The sequence below is a fragment of the Fringilla coelebs genome (genome assembly GCF_963513975.1).
Source record: "Fringilla coelebs genome assembly, chromosome: 19".
NCBI classification, from domain to species: Eukaryota; Metazoa; Chordata; class Aves; order Passeriformes; family Fringillidae; genus Fringilla; species Fringilla coelebs.
The window spans coordinates 8835524-8852346 of record NC_140045.1 but is presented as its reverse complement, the minus strand read 5'-3'; the positions used below and the strand labels follow the sequence as shown (position 1 = coordinate 8852346).

Below are 16823 nucleotides of genomic sequence, written 5' to 3'. Positions count from 1 at the left end.
CCCGGCCCCTGCTCCCCGCCCCGGTCCCGCGCACGCCGGAGGCGGCCCCGCTCGGTGCCCGCCCGTTGCGGGCGGTGCCGCGGCCCGCGGGGCCCATGGCGGCGGCGCGGGGCTGGCCGCGGAAGCTGGCGGCTGTCACTGGGGCGCTGTCGGGCGGGGGCGGCCCGGGACGAGCACCGGGACCGGCCCCGGACACGGCCGCCCCCGCCACAGCCGCGCTCTACGTGCACGTGAGCGGGGACACGGGGAGGATCCCGGGGCTTGTGTGTGTGCGGGGGCGCACGGGGACTCACGGGTTCGCACACGTGGGGACACGCACGTGGGTCCTGGGGCTTGTACTCCTGGAGGGGCACGGGGCTGGCACGGGTGGAAGGTGAATGTGGCTCCTTGGGGCTCACACACACGTGGGTGCATGTGGGACCCCGGGGCTTACACACATCGCGGGCAGCTCAGCCTTGAACATGTCGTAGGGCGAGCCTGAACTGAGGGGTCCGCGAGCCGTGCACATGAAGGGTCACACCTGTGGGTCGTGTGCCTTGTGGGGCAGGTGGGGGGCACTGAGGTGCATGCACTGGCTGGGGGTGTCCCCCCTCGAAATGGAGTGGCTAGGATGAGGGCATGGCCGCCCCCCACACGCCCCGTGCCCGCAGTGGCCCTACTGCCGCAAGCGCTGCTCCTACTGCAACTTCAACACGTACGTGGTGCCGGCGGTGGACGAGGCGGCCGTGCGCGCCTGCCTGGTGCGGGAGGCACAGACCCTGCTCCGCCTCAGCCAGGTGCACAGGTGGGTGCACAGGGTGGGCCCATGGGGAGTGCTGGGCCCTTCCGTGCCCACCTGCAGCTTCCCACCCTCTGCCCTACAGCGTCACCTCCGTCTTCTTCGGCGGGGGCACCCCCAGCCTGGCCAGCCCCGGCACGGTTGCGGCGGTGCTGGAGGCTGTGGCGGGGGCTGCCCACCTTACGGCTTGTGCTGAGGTCACGCTGGAGGCCAACCCCAGCTCCACCAGCGCATCTGCCCTTGCCGGCTTCAGGGCAGCTGGGGTCAACCGCCTCTCCATCGGCGTCCAGGTGAGAGGGGCTCTCCCCGCCGCAGCCGACGCAGCCCCCCGTGACCCCATTGTCACCGTGCTTCCTCCGCAGTCGCTGGATGACGCCGAGCTGAGGATGCTGGGCCGGGAGCACACAGCGGCAGAGGCACGGAAGGCTGTGGAAGCAGCTCGGGGGCTCTTCCCTGGCCGAACCTCCATCGACCTCCTGTTTGGGCTGCCGGGACAGAGCCGGGACGCCTGGGCCCAGCGGCTGGAGGCGATCCTGAGGCTCTGTGACGACCACATCTCCCTGTACCAGCTGACGCTGGAGCGGGGCACGGCGCTGGCAGCACAGGTCAGGGGCGGGGCCCTGCCCGCACCCCCCCAGGATCTGCTGGCTGACATGTACCAGACTGCCCGGAATGTGCTGGTGGCCGCCGGCTTCCGCCACTATGAGGTCTCCAATTTTGCACGGAAGGTGGGATGCCCCCCATGCTGTGTGCCCCAATGTCATGCTGGTCCCCCAGCAGGCTCAGCCACTCCCCTCACCACAAGGCTCTCCCCGAGGACGCCCTCAGCACCCACAACCTCTCATACTGGCGGGGTGACCAGTACATCGGTGTGGGGCCAGGTAAGGGGGTGATGGGGGGCCAGTGTGGGGGGAAGTGTGTGGCTGTGTGCCCCGTGAACTCTGTTGTCCCCCTACCGGGCTGCTGCAGGGGCACATGGGCGCTTTGTGCCGCGGGCTGAGGGCGGCTGCAGCCGGGAAGCTCGTGTGCAGACCCTGGAGCCTGTCGCCTGGATGCAGGAGGTGCAGAGCCAGGGACACGGCACCAGGAGTCGGGCGGTGCTGAGCCCACTGGAGCAGTGAGTACTGGGGTCCCCCCCGTGCCCGCTCCCTGTCTGTGCTGCCCCACAGCTCTCTGTGTCCCCACAGGCTGGAGGAGCTGCTCACCCTGGGACTGCGCACGGATGAAGGCATCACACACGAGGTGAGGAGCCACCTGTGGTGACATCCCCATCGACCCAATGCTAATCATAGAATGGTTTGGATTGCGTGGCACCTTAAAGCCCATCTCATTCCACCTCTTGTCATGGGCAGGGACACCTTCCACTAGACCAGGTTGCTCTGAGCCCTGTCAAACCTGGCCTTGAACATTTCCAGGGATGTGGCATCCACAGCTTCTCTGGGGAACCTGTGTCAGGGCCTCACCACCATCACAGGAGATTTTCTTCCAAATATCTAATCCAAATCTGCCCTTTCCATCCATCCCTTTCCCGTCACTCCATGTCCTTCTCCAAAGCCCCTCTTCAGCTCTCCTGCAGCCCCTTTGGGTACTGGGATGCTGATGCCTCATCACTAACATCCTTCTCTTGCCCTGGCCACACAGCGCTGGGGACACTTCTCTCCACAGCTCAGCCTGCAGGCCGTGTTCGGGGAGCCGGGGGAGGCTCGGGCACTGCAGCAGGAGGGCTGGCTTGTCCTGGACAGCGGGTGAGCCCCGGGGAGCTGTGGGCAGGCCCGGGGGTCTCCCTGGGGCACCGGCTGTCACCACCACCTCTTTCCCAGTGGCCTGCGGTGCACCTGGGCCGGCCTGGCCGTGCTGGACTCGCTGCTTCCCGACCTGCTCTGGCAGCTGCGGCGGGTGCTGCTCCGAGGGGGATGCCGGCGGAGCAACGAGCCGGTGGCGGGGGCGCGAGGGCTGTCAGCGGGCACAATGGATAATAATGAATAATAAACCACAAGAGCGGTGTGCTGGCTGAGGGGTGTTGGGGCAGGGGCGCTGGCCGGGGGGAGGTGTTACTGCACGGTAGGCTCCCGTATCCCGGTGTTCGGGTGTCCCGAGGCCCGGTGTCCCGGCGCCCTGCTGTTTCTAGTCACGCAGTATCCTAGTGCCCGGTGTTCCGTGTGCCTCGTGTCCGGGTATTCCGGAGTGCCGGTATCCCGCTGTGTCCGTGTATCCCGGTGCCCGCCACCCCGCTGTTCCCGCTCGCCCCGTGTTCGTGTCCCCGCTGGCCCGGCCGTGTCGGAGCAGCACAGCGCATGCGTGCCGGCAGGCGGCGCATGCGCATGGCGCGCCCCGCCCGGCGGAGCGGTACCGCGGAGCCCCAGCAGGGGGCGGTGTCCGAGGCCGCTGCCTGCCCGCGCGGCTGTCGCGGCCTGTCGCGGCCTGTCGCGACCTGCGGCGGGCGGACGCGGGGCCGGTGGCCGGGACATGGCGTCGCGTGGCGGGGGTCGGTCTCGGAACCGGAGTCCTCCTGGTACGGCCGGGAGCAGGGTGCGGCTCGGCAGCGGGAGGCCGGGCCGGGCCGGGCCTGCGGCATCGGCTGGGCCGTGGTTGAAGCGGCCGGAACCGGCCCTTTTCTCAGCCAGTGACCTCCTGTCATTATTGTGATTTTTTTTGTTTTAAAAGCAGCAGGTCCCACCGGAGGGGCCCGCAGGTTAAGGGGGAGCTGTCCCTGGTGGGATCCCCCGAGCTGGGCTTGGCCCGCAGGTGCCGGAGGAGCTGCCCCGCAGCCGGGTTTGGTATTTCAGCGCTGTTGGCCACTGGACAGCTTTTGAAAGCCGGTGCTCTGTTACCCGAGTCGTGCTGCGTGAGCGCAGGGATCTGTGTGCTTGTACTTGCAGCTAGAGTTGGAAACTTCCCAGGAATGTGTTCCACCTGCAGGGATCTGTATTTATTTGCATTTATCTTACCATTGTCTTTCATCTGAATAAAGTGTGAGACAATTCACTCCTACCTGACCCACTTTGGTCTTTGCAGCTTCTGAGAGGATTCAATTACAAGAAATGCTGAATTTATTGTTCGTTGCAACCTTAAAGAGAAATAATCCCAAAACATAGCTGGAAATCATTAAACAGCCTGAGAGGAATATGGTCCTTCTTGGGAGACTGAAGAAGTCTCTTCATCTGTTTTTCAGGCAAGAAGGAAAATACACTTGAGCAAACCTCTTCAACAATTTTAGAAGAACCTGAGCCTGAGCTTGAGCCTGTTCCATATGTTCTGCAAGGAGCGGACATCCAGGCACTTGAAATTAAGGCAGAGGACCTGGAGAAAGTATGTATGAGTATTTTTACTGCTAGAAACAGCTGCCTTAACAGACACTCTCCTGTTGGGGGTTTCTAACAGAGGGTGCTGCCCATTACTTAAGCCAAAACTCACTCCTACAGCTGAGTTCTCATGCCATTTTGTCTGTCAGGTTTTTTATCATGATGAATGTCAGTTCATCAGGTTCAGTTGCTAAAAGTAAAGGATTATAAGTGCCTATACCGTTCTTTCACATGGAAGGATAAGTCATCTGCATCTTCAAAATTACATCTTGAACTTTCTGATCTAATAAGACCTGTAAGTTGTTTAGTAGCTCTCACGGCTTTCCTTCCAAAATTCAGATCACAGTGTGTGAGTGGAAGCATTTGAGTGACACAGCAGCAGAAATCTCTTCTGGAAAGTGATTTAAAACTCTCCTTTTGTGCCCCTGTTATAAACCAAGATCCAGAGAAGTAAGACAGTAACTGAGTTGCTATCTGCCCAGCTGTGTAAGCTGTCTTGTAGGGGAAGAATCATGGAAGATTTGGCTTGGAAAGAACCTTAAAACTCATCTATTTCTGCCACCCCTGACATAGGCAGGGACACCTTCCCCTATTCTAGGTTGTTCCAATCCCCATACAGCCTGGCCTTGGATACTTCCAGGGATGGGGCAACCACAGCTTCTCTGGGCACCCTGTGCCAGGGCCTTATTGCCTTCACAGAGAAGAATTTTTTCCTTAGATGTAATCTAAACTTACTCTTCTTCTTCTACTTTGAATCCATTCCTTCCTTGCGTGCCATTACACGTCCATGTGAAAAGTCCCCATCCAGGACTCGCAGCACCCTTACAGGAAGTGTACTGATATGACTTCTGTGCATATCCTAAAAGGATCAGATGGAATGAAGGTGAGTCAGTGTGTGCCTAACTGCACTGTGACTGTTCATTTCCTGAAGCTTCATGCTCCACGCCCTGCCCGTGATGCTAGGAGAATTCCAGTTCGGAAGAATTACCTTGTCCGAAAATACCGACCCAAGGAGGTGGTGCATCTTGTAGCACATCCTGTTCCCCCCAAGGCACCCAGGGGACCACTGACTTTTCCTGGTAGGTTCAACTTCACATCTTACCTCTGGGTTTTAGTTTTGCTAGTAGTGACCTACCTCTGGGGTTGGGTATTTTTAAATGTGTGTTGTAGGATCAAGACAGTTTGATGATGGCTGTGAAGAGATCCTCCCTCATCACATTTTGGGAAGTCTCCAGGAGTTAAAGATGGAAGCCTTGGCCAAAAGAAACACTCAGGTTGGTTTGTAGAGTTAGGAAAATGGTGCTGCATACCACTTTTCCTGAGGTAGAGCGTGGTGCCTGCAGTACCTTTCGATGCTTTCCAGCACCTATCAGGAGCAGGGCAGGCCTGAGGTGTGGTTTTCCCAGCCTCGTCACACTCTGGGGGAGGGTTTGCCTTTGGAGAAACTGCACCAGCAGGTTTTGGAGTCCTGTGTGCAGGACCAGGTCACAGCAGGAACAATTACACAGCCTTCCTCTTCCCTATGTGCCCTGCTGATGGTGTCAGGGAAGAGCTGGTGTTGCAGCAATGCCATTGCTGGAGTCTTATGACTCAGATAAATACTTCCATTGTATCTTAGTGTGTCCCCACTGCCCTGGTTTCCTTCCTCTCAGATTGCTAATGTAACAGTGCTGTCAAGTTGAAGAATTCTTCTCCCCTCTCCCATTCCTGTTTAGGTGTGCACGGAGAGGTTCATTTAATGTTTCATTTCTCATCAGCTAGCAGATGCTATTAAGGTTCCTCATCCAGATGTTACTGCAGCAGCTTTAGAAGAGGAACATGGAGGAGAGGAGAAAGAAAAGGCACATGAGGCCCAACTAGCAGAACACAAAGCTTTCCAGAACTGGAGCCGTCATATGGCAATGAGGAAAAAGCAGGAGAAACACCTAGGAGGTGAGAAAAGCTAAGGAGATCTCATTCTGTGATATTTTGTGTTCAGGTGGAGAAGTTTGATGTCCCCACCCCAAATTGCAGCAGTCACTGCCCACCAGGGTTAATCCCATTGCCATTGCAGTCTAATTCCATGTTCTCAGGGCTCCCACACTGCTCATGCTCTTGGCTCTGAATGTGGTAGGAAGGTGAGCTGGTGGCTCTGGCTGGGGAGAGGGCAGTGGGTTTGGCAGGGAACACTGTAAGTGGGTTACAGGTGAACAATAACAGTGGCAAAGGGTGTGCCCAGAAGTGCAGCACCAATGATGTGATGTTTTTTATTTATAGAAATTCTTCAGAAGCCAGAGAATGAATTGCTTATGAACATGTCAGACAATTACAGGCAAATCCAGGAAGAACGTGACCTCATTGACCGGGCTCTCCCTGCCCTATTTCCTGGAAAGGTGAGAGCCCCACTTCCTGTGTGTCCTGATTGTGCTGCTCTTTTGACACAGCACAGACACTCTTCTAAGTAAGTCTCTGAAGTGCTGTCAGGAGATGTTTATCAAAGCCACTCTGAATCCCTCAGCTTGGTGTCTGAGCAGAGCTTTCAGGGACATGAAAAATAAAAACCTGAATTGTGCTATTCATACCAGCCAGGGGAAAGTGGTGATGAGCAAGTGGCATTTCTTAATTCCCACCAAATACTCTTGTGCCTTGGGAAGTGGCATGGGAACGTGTCACAATTGCTGTGCCAGGGGCAGAAAGATCTGATAGCTTCAGGCTTGGATTTTAGTGATTGCCATGGAGAAAAGGGCATGGGTAAGGCAGGAGGGTTATGGGAGTATCGTGTTAATTTTTTTTCCCACATTTATAGCCCTGTCAAAGAATTTGCATTTGTGTGAGGCTTTATTTTAATATCATTCAACCATGTGCACTAGATAGAAGAAAGTTCTTTTGTTTTTGTTTTTGACAGCAGCCTGATAGAAATTTTGGCTTCCTCTGCAGAAATGGATAATTCATAGACTTTTAAAATGCTCATATAGCAGGGTTAGACCTCTTCTTTTTAGCTTCAAGTTCCTCTGAAAATAGCAGGTAGCTGCACCATTATCCACAACAATCAGTGGGAGCCTTGTTTCCCACCTTAGGGATACCGAGTGGGAAGCGAGTTCTGGAGCCTTCCTGAGCGAATTGGGGATGAACTCACCGGGCTAACTCTGACCCTGACCCGGACAGAATGTGGGCACCCAGAACCACTCACTCATGTGGGGAAACCCCGAGCTGTCCAGAGGGAAACAGGTAAGAGAACACTGCAGAGAGGTGATTCCACAGAAATGGGGCACATGTGTGGAGAAGCAGCTCCTTCCCTGTTGAGCCTCCTCTTTAAAACACTACAAGGGCAAAGTTTGGCAGAGAATGAAATTTGATTAAGCATGTGAGTGTGTAGAGAGTGAGCTCTTGTATTGGTATTTCCACAGGTCTGAAGCCTCCAAAGAAGATTCCTTGCCACCTAAACTGGGATAAGAGTCTTTTCCTGAAACATCGACAGCAGGAGCTAAAATCTCTCCTAGAGGAGCTGGGCTTTTATAAGCCGGTAAGACCAGAGGAACAGTGTCTCTTGTCAGGTGCTGTAGGGTAACAAAATTGTCAGGAGTTGGATCTGAAAAAAGCTTTAGGAAACTAAAACTTGGTCCCACAGTGTTTCTCGTGGAAGTTCCCACATTTCCAAAGGGCCACAGCTATGAAAGAGTTGTCTGACCTCCTGAAGTGCTGCATGGAGTGGTCTAGGGGGCTCAGAATAGGACCCCAAACCAGCAGCATGCAGCTTCCAGGACCTAGGCAAAGAAAAACCTGCCAAGTAGTGGTGCAGGACTTTGATTTAGTGCTGTGGGGCAGAGGGAAGAGATCTTTTCCCATGTGGAACACACACTCTGAAATAATCTGAAGGCAGGTGGCCCCTCCCCTGCAAACAGAACAAACCTCACTTTTTTTGTCTTTGAAACCTGTCTCTGAGGATGAGGAATGTGTGAAGGACACTTTCTCTGTGCATCATTGCTAGTGGGGAATGCAGTCATCTAGGATTCTGGGGCATCTCAGAATTGGTTCTTTCCTGTGTCCCTTTGAGCATTCTTCGGATGCCTCTAAAAACCACTGTAGCAGCAAGATATCACAACTTCGCTTTACTTGGCTGAGTTGGTGCATTTGTCTGGTGTTTTAATGTCCTTCCTATGTAAAAGAGCAACTGTGAGCTGGTAATTTCTGTGTATGTCCAGGATCTGGAAGGACTGGAGGTGATTGGGAAAGGGCAGCCTTTCACATCTGTCTCAGCTAAGGCTTTTCACCATACCGCCATTTCTGAAGAGATTGAGATCCTGTAAGTTCTACTTTGTGGCATACTTTGTGGCAAAATAAAGAATTTTGGGTGTGCACCACCAGTCTGTGGGGATATCCTTAGCTGTTCTTACCCAGAATGGAGACAAGTCTCCACTGGGACACAATAAAAGGCATATTCTTATATTATAATCACCAGATCTAGGAGCCTTTGTGCCTTGGGGCCTTTCGTCTAAGGAGCAAGAATCAGAGAAAAGTTTTGTTGAGGCTCTTCCTCCAGTCTTCACTCTGTGTGGCTTCAGAGGTTAGATTGGGCAGGGTGAGATTCTACTCTTCATTACCTCCATTTGGTTGTTGTTTTCTAGCCTTCCGTCATTACTTTCCTCGTTTTCCCCATCCATCTGTAACAGGCATAGCCTGAGGGCCTCTCATCCTTTTTCACACATGTACTTAGACAGGTCTCATTCTTTAATATTTTGGCTGTCCTGTCCTCTTTGCCAGTGACTTGTAGCTAGATGGGTTCACCACATCTGCAGGGCTCTGTCCCTAAAGAGATTCCTGTGTGAGAAAATAATAAATGGGATTATTTCTTACAGGGTCTTGTAAACCACCCCTTGTTCTCCCCTCTCTGGAAGTGAATTTCATTCCATGAAAATGCTGGCTTTTGTTTTCTTTAGCAGTGACCCCTTGGGTGACTCCTTCACTGAGGTTCCAGAAGCTGAAAAGGTTCCATCTTTAGTTTTCTGTGGCGAGCCTGCTCGTTGGATCAAGGGCATCACTGCTTGCAGGGTAATTGTGAGATTTTAATTGTTTAGTCAAGCTAAGCCTGTTTGAGCTCTCAAGTCACAGTTGTACAATGTGTCACTCCAAGGCCACAGAATGGGGTACTTATTCTGAACATAGGAGAGTATCCCTGTGTTTGCTCCAGAGAGATCTAGGAACAGAAGGGCTCTGGCTGTGGTGTGCGGTTCAGATTCCCAGGCTTTTTCTGTAAAATGGCCACTTCTTTGGACTTGCCTTACAAGTTCTCCTACCAAGGCTCAACCCCTTATTTGAGCTATGACTTCATGCAGGATAAATCCTACCAGATAGAGTAGAAATTGTTCCTCTTCCTTGTAGAATGAAATTGGTATTGCTGCCCGGCTCACCTTTGAGACTCTGGCTAGTGAGAAGGCTGAAAGCTTCCTGACAGTGACCAATGATGGCAGAGCTTCTGTTTGGTACAACTGGATGAGGCTTCCCCAGCAGATCCCCTCCAGAGAAACCAAGGGCAGGAGAGTGCCCTGCTTTTACTTTGATACCAGACCAGGTACGAGACCTGCCAGTCTCCAAGACCTTTGTACCTCAGGCATAGAGCAGGAATTTGGGAATTACCTGGGATGTGGAGTCTGACTAATGGCAGAGCACTGCGGGGTGATTTCTCCTGAGCAAGCCACCCTAGGTGTCAGAGGTGACTCACCCCAAAAGAGCTGTGCAAGGCAGATCCCTCTCCTTGAACTTAAAGGAAAGGAGGTTGCTTCTGCTCTGGGTGTAAATGGAATATTGAGAATTTAATAATTTTCTGGTGGCAAATGGGTCATAATCTTTTGGAGAAAAAACTGAGCTTGCTGTAGAAGGATAGTGCAATGGGAATAATGTCAGTTCAGGAACATAGGGACTGAGAATAAATCTGGAAGAAGAGTGATAGCTGGATGAAGTGTGATAACCAGCTAAACTATGGGAAAAGAATCTCCTAGAGAGATAACGATACTTGGGGTGGTGTTGGAAAAGGGTCAGGCTAACCAGGTGGCTTCTTGCACACCAATGCATTTTCCTCTTATTTCAGGTGTAATTTTGCCTGGAGAAACTCGGAGGTTTTCTTTTATTTTCAAGTCAGAGAGAGCAGGCATTTTCAGTGAGCCCTGGGAATTTAGGACACATCCTCTGTTATTAGGAGGAGCTCTGCTTCAGGTGACCCTTTGGGGAATTGCTGTGTATGAGGATAAATTGGCTGACTTCAGAGAGAAATTGGAGGTAACCAAGCATGTAGCTGGGTAACTGAGCTTTGAACTTTATATGCAAGTAGAGGATAAGGGTGGGAGTGGACAACATGGTATTTTTATTGTTGTGCAATTACTGCTGAGAGTGAGATTTACAGAATGTCTGCACATACTTGAGCAGGTTGGCTAAATGACATGAGGAACTCTGCAGTCTATTGTAATGTTGTTACTAAAGACATGACCATGACTGTGTCTCCTAAAGTGTTCACACTGGTCCTTTAAAGAATGAAATTTCTGTTGGTAATTAATTTCATTATTTACTTAGTGGGAAGGGTATTGACTGCTGTACACTATGATAGCAGTTAAGGTATAAATTGAAAATTACACTATGCTTTGAAAAGTATAGTTTGGGGGCAGGATTTGTAGAGTTTATTTGAAAAGCTGTAGGAAGTACTGCTCTGCTCAGTGGGGTTTGAGGTTGTTCGTGTCCTTGTAACTCTGTATAATGAATAGTGTGGTTACAGGTGGGACTGAGTTTGTGCATTTGCATATGGAATGGGGACTCACACATGTTCTTGTTGTGGTGCCTCAGAATGAGCTGGCTGCTCGAGAAGGTGCTTCTATAGTGAAAGAAAGCCTGAACGAACTTCTTGACCAAATTCGGACACCCGAGCGTACCCCATCTCCTGTGGATGCCTGTGTCACAGAGGAAGAGCTGTTCCACAGGAAAAATCCCAAGGTAATCTTTGCTATTGGATGGACTGCCCAACTGAAATAAGTGGGGAGGGCAGACCCATGGGGCTGCTGAATCCCTGGGATTCTGGAGCTGGCAGAGTTTGCCATGGAGGCTTTAACAGTTGGTTTGAAGAGGGAAGGTGCAGCTCATGTTTATCTTTTCCTCCATTGTCACAGTTGCATTATCAGCATCAAGTGGTAAAGCAGCTGCATAAACTATGGAGAGAGCACCTGACTGTGCCTCCAGTCTTGGAGGAGGAAGTGCCCTTGGACCAGAGGAGCACTGCAGAGGACATGGACCAGGAGAGCACCTTGGAGCCTCCCTCTGTCCGGAGCAGCACCACTGAGCTCCTACGTGGGAAGTACACATCAGAAGACGTTCCAAGGAAAAAGTGCACTGAGGAGGAAGAAGCAGGTCCTTCAGGATGGAACCTTTCCCTCGAGGACTTTAAACAGGTGGGAACCTCTGTTCCCACAAGCTGATGGTGTGTTAATTCCCCTGCAAACAGCCCAGCCTGCCCCAGTGTGAGCCCACCTAAAGGGCTGCTGCCAATATGCTGGGAGTTTTCGAGTTTTATGACGTGTGTTGGTTCTGCTGACCACACCCTTAGTGCTCTTGTAAAGAGATTCCCAAGAGAGACTTTGTGGGCTTTTGTGAAGAAGGAAAGAGAAGCACACAATATAATAGATATTTTAAGCTCTTCCCCCATTAGCTTTCTATCATCCCAGGACTGAATGTGGGGGCAGCTGGGCTTACAGCCTCATGTGGCTCCCCCAAGGGCTCTCCTCCTTGGAGAGCCCTTCCTATTCATCAGAGAACTAGGGGGGCACTCATGACAGGCTGTGGATAAAGTACAGACCTCCTTGTATTAAAGCAAGAGTGCTTTGGATTCTGTCAATGGTTTTCCTGTAGTCCTCTCTTGGAAATCTCTCTGTTGTTTTTATAACTAAGCTTTACTAGGGAGCCTTCTAGCTTGATAGAATCCCTGTTTCCCAGAACACCTGAAGTTGCAAAGGGGCTTAATATTGGTCTGATGAGGGAATCTGGGTTTGTTCTGCAGATCTTGGGTACCTTGGCCATATCCTAGCTGTTTAGGAAGCCCCAGCTGGGTGTGTAAGTGCCCAGTGCAGCCTGGTTTCAGACTGGTGTCCAGGAAGAGAGCTGTGGATTGCTCCACTGAGCTCAGGGACTAGGAATAAAGACTGAGAAGTTTTCCACAGCCCCTGTGAATTTTCTCTCACAGGCTATAATGTCAATCTCCGGGGAGGAGCAGCAGGAAGAAGCACTGACCCAGCTCAATAAGGCAGCTCTGGAGCTGTGTGTTGAACAGAGGCCAACTCAGTTAGACCTTCTGTATCCACTCTGGTGGGTTACCTTTGCAAGGAAAAGCTTGTGAAAACATTGTGTGATCAACAGCCTCAGCAAGCTCTCTTGCAAGTGTTGTGATTCAGAGTGCACATAATTATAGGAGGTCTAGAAGTCATCTTTACACTCTGTTTTTTTATAGCTTAATTGTAGCAGCTGTCTAGGACCCAAATGCCTTTTTTTTTTTTCCTGGAGATAAGTTTAGAGTATTAAATGCATGTAATTTTGGAGAGTGTACAAGATTATTTCTGGCAAGACTATTCCAGTCTGTATTTATGAAACCTTTGGGTATTTTCTGTACCCTTTTACTCAGATAACTGTCTCCTCCCTCATACAGTCTCTCTGTCTTTGCTCAGGCTTTCAGACTGTAAACATATCAACAGCTTTGAGTTGCTTCTAAATTAGAAGGATGCAGGTAAACACAGAGCAGGTAGATTTACCAACGTGTGTCATGTTGAAGAGCAGACCTAGTTTCACAGTAATATTTATGGGTTCCTGGGAGCCTGTTGATTTGCAAACCATTGAGACCTCAGAGGGCTCTAACATGAGGAAAGCAATTTAGCATCCCCCTGCCCAGATGCTTAGACAGTGGGTACTGTTTTCTTGGTTTAGTTGCACAGGGCAGCTGTCAGCTATAAGGTGCCTTCACTTCTGGGCACAGGGTCAAACAAAGTGGCAGTTGCTGCACTGTCACCCTTCTGATCCTGACCATTTTCTCAGCCTCCAGCTGTGGCGGGGAACAATTGATGACTTGGTGAGTCACTCTTTGAGGCTGAGATCCCTGCTTGGTTTGATTAAGAAGGACATCTATGTAGAAGCTGTTCCAGAGGAAACAGGTAAATGGTGGTTTTAGCACAGCAATTGCTTTCTGTGGGCTGTTGGAAATGCAAAAAACATGATGAATTTGAACTAAAATGTCAATTTCAACATGTCTCCCTGAGGAAGAAGCATCAGGAAAATAACTGGCAGATTGTGTGACAGTAACAATACTAATTGGGATCTGTGGTTTGGAATCAGTGAAAAAACATCCCCACAAAAAAGGCCTTTTAATTCAGCTAGGTCTGGCCGTGGTTTTCACACAGACTGACCCAGCAAATACTGCCTCAATGAAACCTCTTCATTCCTTATTTAAACAAAGAAGTCTTCAAGGTATTGTTTTTCAGTGCAGTACATTTCAGATTAATAAAAAGAGGAGAATATATTGCAAATGTAACACATTCCCACTGTGCTATTGCAGTGGGATGGACTTTCTGGATGTGTGGATGCTTTTGGTTAATTGAAATCCTTTCTTTTGTAGAGGAAGTAAAGCAAGGAGGAGCAAAAAGAGGAGGAAAGGAAGACAAAATAGCTACTAAGAAAGACGAGAAAAAGGATAAAGAAGGCAAAAAAAGTAGAGGGCCATCAGGAAAGGAGAGAGCAGTAGGTGTTGGGATGCCTTGTGAACCCTGAATGCTGGGGACAGTGGGATCATCCTGAGGTTGTGTATCCTGAGTTTGAACTCATTTCCAGCCCAGTGAAAGAGGTGCTGCTGCTGCTGGGAGACACATCTTGAAGCAGTCTGAGCAGTGTCCTTACCTATGTCCCTTTTTCCCTTGGTCTGTCCCTGATTAGGATCATTCAGGCAGCAGAAAGCTGAAAGCAAAAGATGAGAAGCAAGTATCTTCCATTTCTGTGCAGGTCATGAGAGGGAGAGCAGAGGCCATCAGAGGAAGATATGAGAAGCACAAGGTGAAAGAGGAAGCTGCAGCTACAGTTTTGGCAGAACCTGTTGAGGAGCAGGTGGACTCTATTTCACTTGAAAAATACCGGGAAAAGCAGTACATTGAAGTGAGTCTGACCAAGCTTGTATCATTGTCAGGGTTTTGTTCTTTTCTTGTAAGGCACACTGAGGCTCAGGGGGAGAGGCAAGCATTTTGTTAAACTCAGAAAACTGGCAGACATATGTCCCTTGTGCTACAGCAAGGTAAGTGTGAAATACAAATTAATTTGTTTCAGCCTGGAATCTGTTAGCAGAAATCCAGCCATCACATAGCCACATGCGGGACTTCTATCTGGGATGTCTTTAGTATTGCTTGCAGACTCTGGAGGGATCAGCTGAATTAATTGTACCTCAGATAATGTTAAACACACTTCATAGCCAGGGAAGTTATTACTAGAGCTCTGACAGCAGCAGGCTCCCACTTCTATGTGGTTGTGTGTGTGCCCATATGAAAATGTACCTCAGAAAACAACTCTGTCAATCTCAGCCTCTAGATTTCCTCATGTGTTTTCACTGCAGCTGTCTTTGAATTTCTGCAGGTTTACAGGCTGCTGGATTCAATGGTGAGCAAAATGGTGTCTTTATTTGAGGATCTGAAGCAGTAACATGCTCTGAAGTGGGAGCGAAGCCCTTTGTATGTAGAAATAGACTTGCTTTTAAAAAAATAAAATAAATAACCATATATACATAGATGGAGAGGAGATTCTTCTTTCTGAAGTGAGTCAGTGGTTACAAATATTGGGCTGCCTCTTTTCTGACACACTGTGATGTGAGACTATTGCTAGATCATCTCTTACTGCTACAGATGATGCTTGTGAAGAAGAGACAAGGGAAGAAGTATCACCACCTCAGAAAACCTTATGGAAAATACTGGTATTTCTCCTAAAGGAGAATTTAAAAGTGCCAGTTAACGTGAGGTATATTCTTTGTGTCTTGATGTGCTTTGCTAGCAGGTGAGTGAACAGGATGTCCTTGTACTCATGAATACTGGTACCAGGAGAGTAGACAAATCCATCCTGGGTTTTGGCGTCTTGTCCAGTCTTTCCTTGGGATTTGCTTACAGGAGGCTTCTCTGAGGCATTCTGGATCCCAGTAAAAACACTGTCCCAAGGGATGTGCTACCATGCCTGGTTTTGCACTCTCAGATTTCCTTCTTGTGCTGATCTTGCCATCTCTTTCCATTGAGCTCCAGGTACCCACACCCCATTCTGAGCCAGGTTTTACACACTTCCTTCCAAGACTAATCACTCTTAAATGAGTGAAATTTGTGCTATAGAAGTTGTGAGACATGCTAAGTCCTCGTGTTAGAGCCACCCCTCCTGTCTGTCCATCTCCCGGTGTGTCACCATTTTCCATCTGTGGGCATCACTGCTGGAATGGGGCTTTTCGTGGAGGCATGCCAGGCCTCAGTGGGACATTGGAGCAGGTTCTTGAGGCAGAGTGAGCTCTGTGTGGGGTCTGTCTTGGCCTGGTGTCAGTAAGTGCCACCTTCCTGCTAAAGCAGCTGGACAGCATTCCCCAGCAAGGCTTTGGCCCTGTAGAGCAATGACATCAGTGTAGATCATTAATTGGGGAGGGTGATCCCACTGGAGCTCTTAAGCAGCAGATGCCTATCCATGCTCAGCATCGCTCAGCCATGAGTTCAGTGGCTCCAAGTGTGCCCCTTGGGCACATGCCCCTGTCCCTGGGCTGGCACATCTTGCAGCTACACATGTAGTATGAAATGACTGCTCCTTCTGCTGAATTGGTGTCTTCTGCTTGCTCATTTTAACTCCTGTGCGGTCCCTGGGGACAGGATCTATTTCTCCCCTTTGCTCCCAGCAATATCACGGCAAAGCACAGCTTGTTTTTTTCACTGGCTAGGTAAGGCTCCTCATTTTTTGAGATGTTTTCTCATAGTGGGGTGTGGGGAAGCGTTTTGGCTTCTATGGCAGCAGGAGCCTCCTCTGGCTCAGTGGGCAGAGACCCGCAGAGGGAATGTCTCTGCTCAGCATTCCTGGAGTGAGAATTTCAGCAACATTTTGAGAATTAGGAGGAAAAAGGCCTGAAGTTGGGGTGTGTCTCACAGGCTCTGACAATAGCTCCTGCCTCCCTGGAGATGATTATCAGCTTTGTGAATTTGCCCAACTCAAACTGCTCAAGCCATCTGTTTCTAGGAGAGAGGGAGTCTGCATGTTCTAGAGGCAACGTGATTGTCAGAGAGGCAGGAATCCTTTCATTTGGTAGTTTTACCTTAAAGGATGACAAAGCCCATCCATGTCTCCATGGATCCATATCTTCAGTCCAGCCTATTGAAACCAGGCTCCATGTGCACATCTACCCACAGGAAAATCTGTTAATACAACATGGGCTAGATGAAAGTTTTACATCAGTCACGTACAATGGAAGAATGTCCTGTGCTGGCGTCTTCCCTTCCAGGGAGTTGACTGGTAGCAGAGGGCAGGTGGGCAACATAGAAGTTCTGCAAAGGAGAACAAACCTGTGAATAGTCTAATTTATTGTGATAAATTTTTGTCATAAATATTGCCAGCCTTGGACAAGAATGTCCTCAGGGAAAAGGTACAAGGAGTATGCAGGAAAGGATGTGCTGGCCCAACAACTGTGGTACTCTGCTGTCTGGCTGCTGCAGCTTTTTTTGAGCCAGCTGATTTTTTTTTTTCTTTTT

General features: G+C 50.4%; 2 protein-coding genes across 4 annotated transcripts; both read left to right on the top strand.

Moving 5' to 3' along the window:
• The first annotated feature begins 17 nt into the window (after window positions 1–17).
• On the top strand, window positions 18–2774 carry RSAD1 (radical S-adenosyl methionine domain containing 1). Its single transcript, XM_084218763.1, has 9 exons — window positions 18–230; window positions 651–784; window positions 864–1068; window positions 1141–1506; window positions 1596–1659; window positions 1748–1895; window positions 1966–2020; window positions 2420–2523; window positions 2599–2774. Exons 1-9 carry the CDS (start codon window positions 96–98, stop codon window positions 2762–2764), a joined length of 1377 nt encoding a protein of 458 aa, XP_084074889.1. The 5' UTR covers window positions 18–95; the 3' UTR covers window positions 2765–2774.
• A 384-nt stretch (window positions 2775–3158) lies between these two features.
• On the top strand, window positions 3159–14807 carry MYCBPAP (MYCBP associated protein; the record flags this gene model as incomplete). 3 transcript variants are annotated; one of them, XM_084218556.1, is made up of 19 exons in its annotated part: window positions 3159–3290; window positions 3951–4087; window positions 5012–5159; window positions 5251–5354; window positions 5838–6012; window positions 6337–6452; window positions 7137–7287; window positions 7467–7582; window positions 8262–8362; window positions 8997–9108; window positions 9439–9628; window positions 10145–10332; window positions 10891–11037; window positions 11211–11489; window positions 12278–12399; window positions 13120–13235; window positions 13697–13818; window positions 14077–14226; window positions 14698–14807. In XM_084218556.1, exons 1-19 carry the CDS (start codon window positions 3245–3247, stop codon window positions 14761–14763), a joined length of 2586 nt encoding a protein of 861 aa, XP_084074682.1. In that variant the 5' UTR covers window positions 3159–3244. The 3 variants fall into 3 exon arrangements, with proteins under 3 accessions (XP_084074682.1, XP_084074681.1, XP_084074683.1); XM_084218555.1 differs by lacking the exon at window positions 14698–14807 and having other exon boundaries at window positions 14077–14319; XM_084218557.1 differs by lacking the exons at window positions 12278–12399; window positions 13120–13235; window positions 13697–13818; window positions 14698–14807 and having other exon boundaries at window positions 14077–14319.
• Window positions 14808–16823: the final 2016 nt, after the last annotated feature.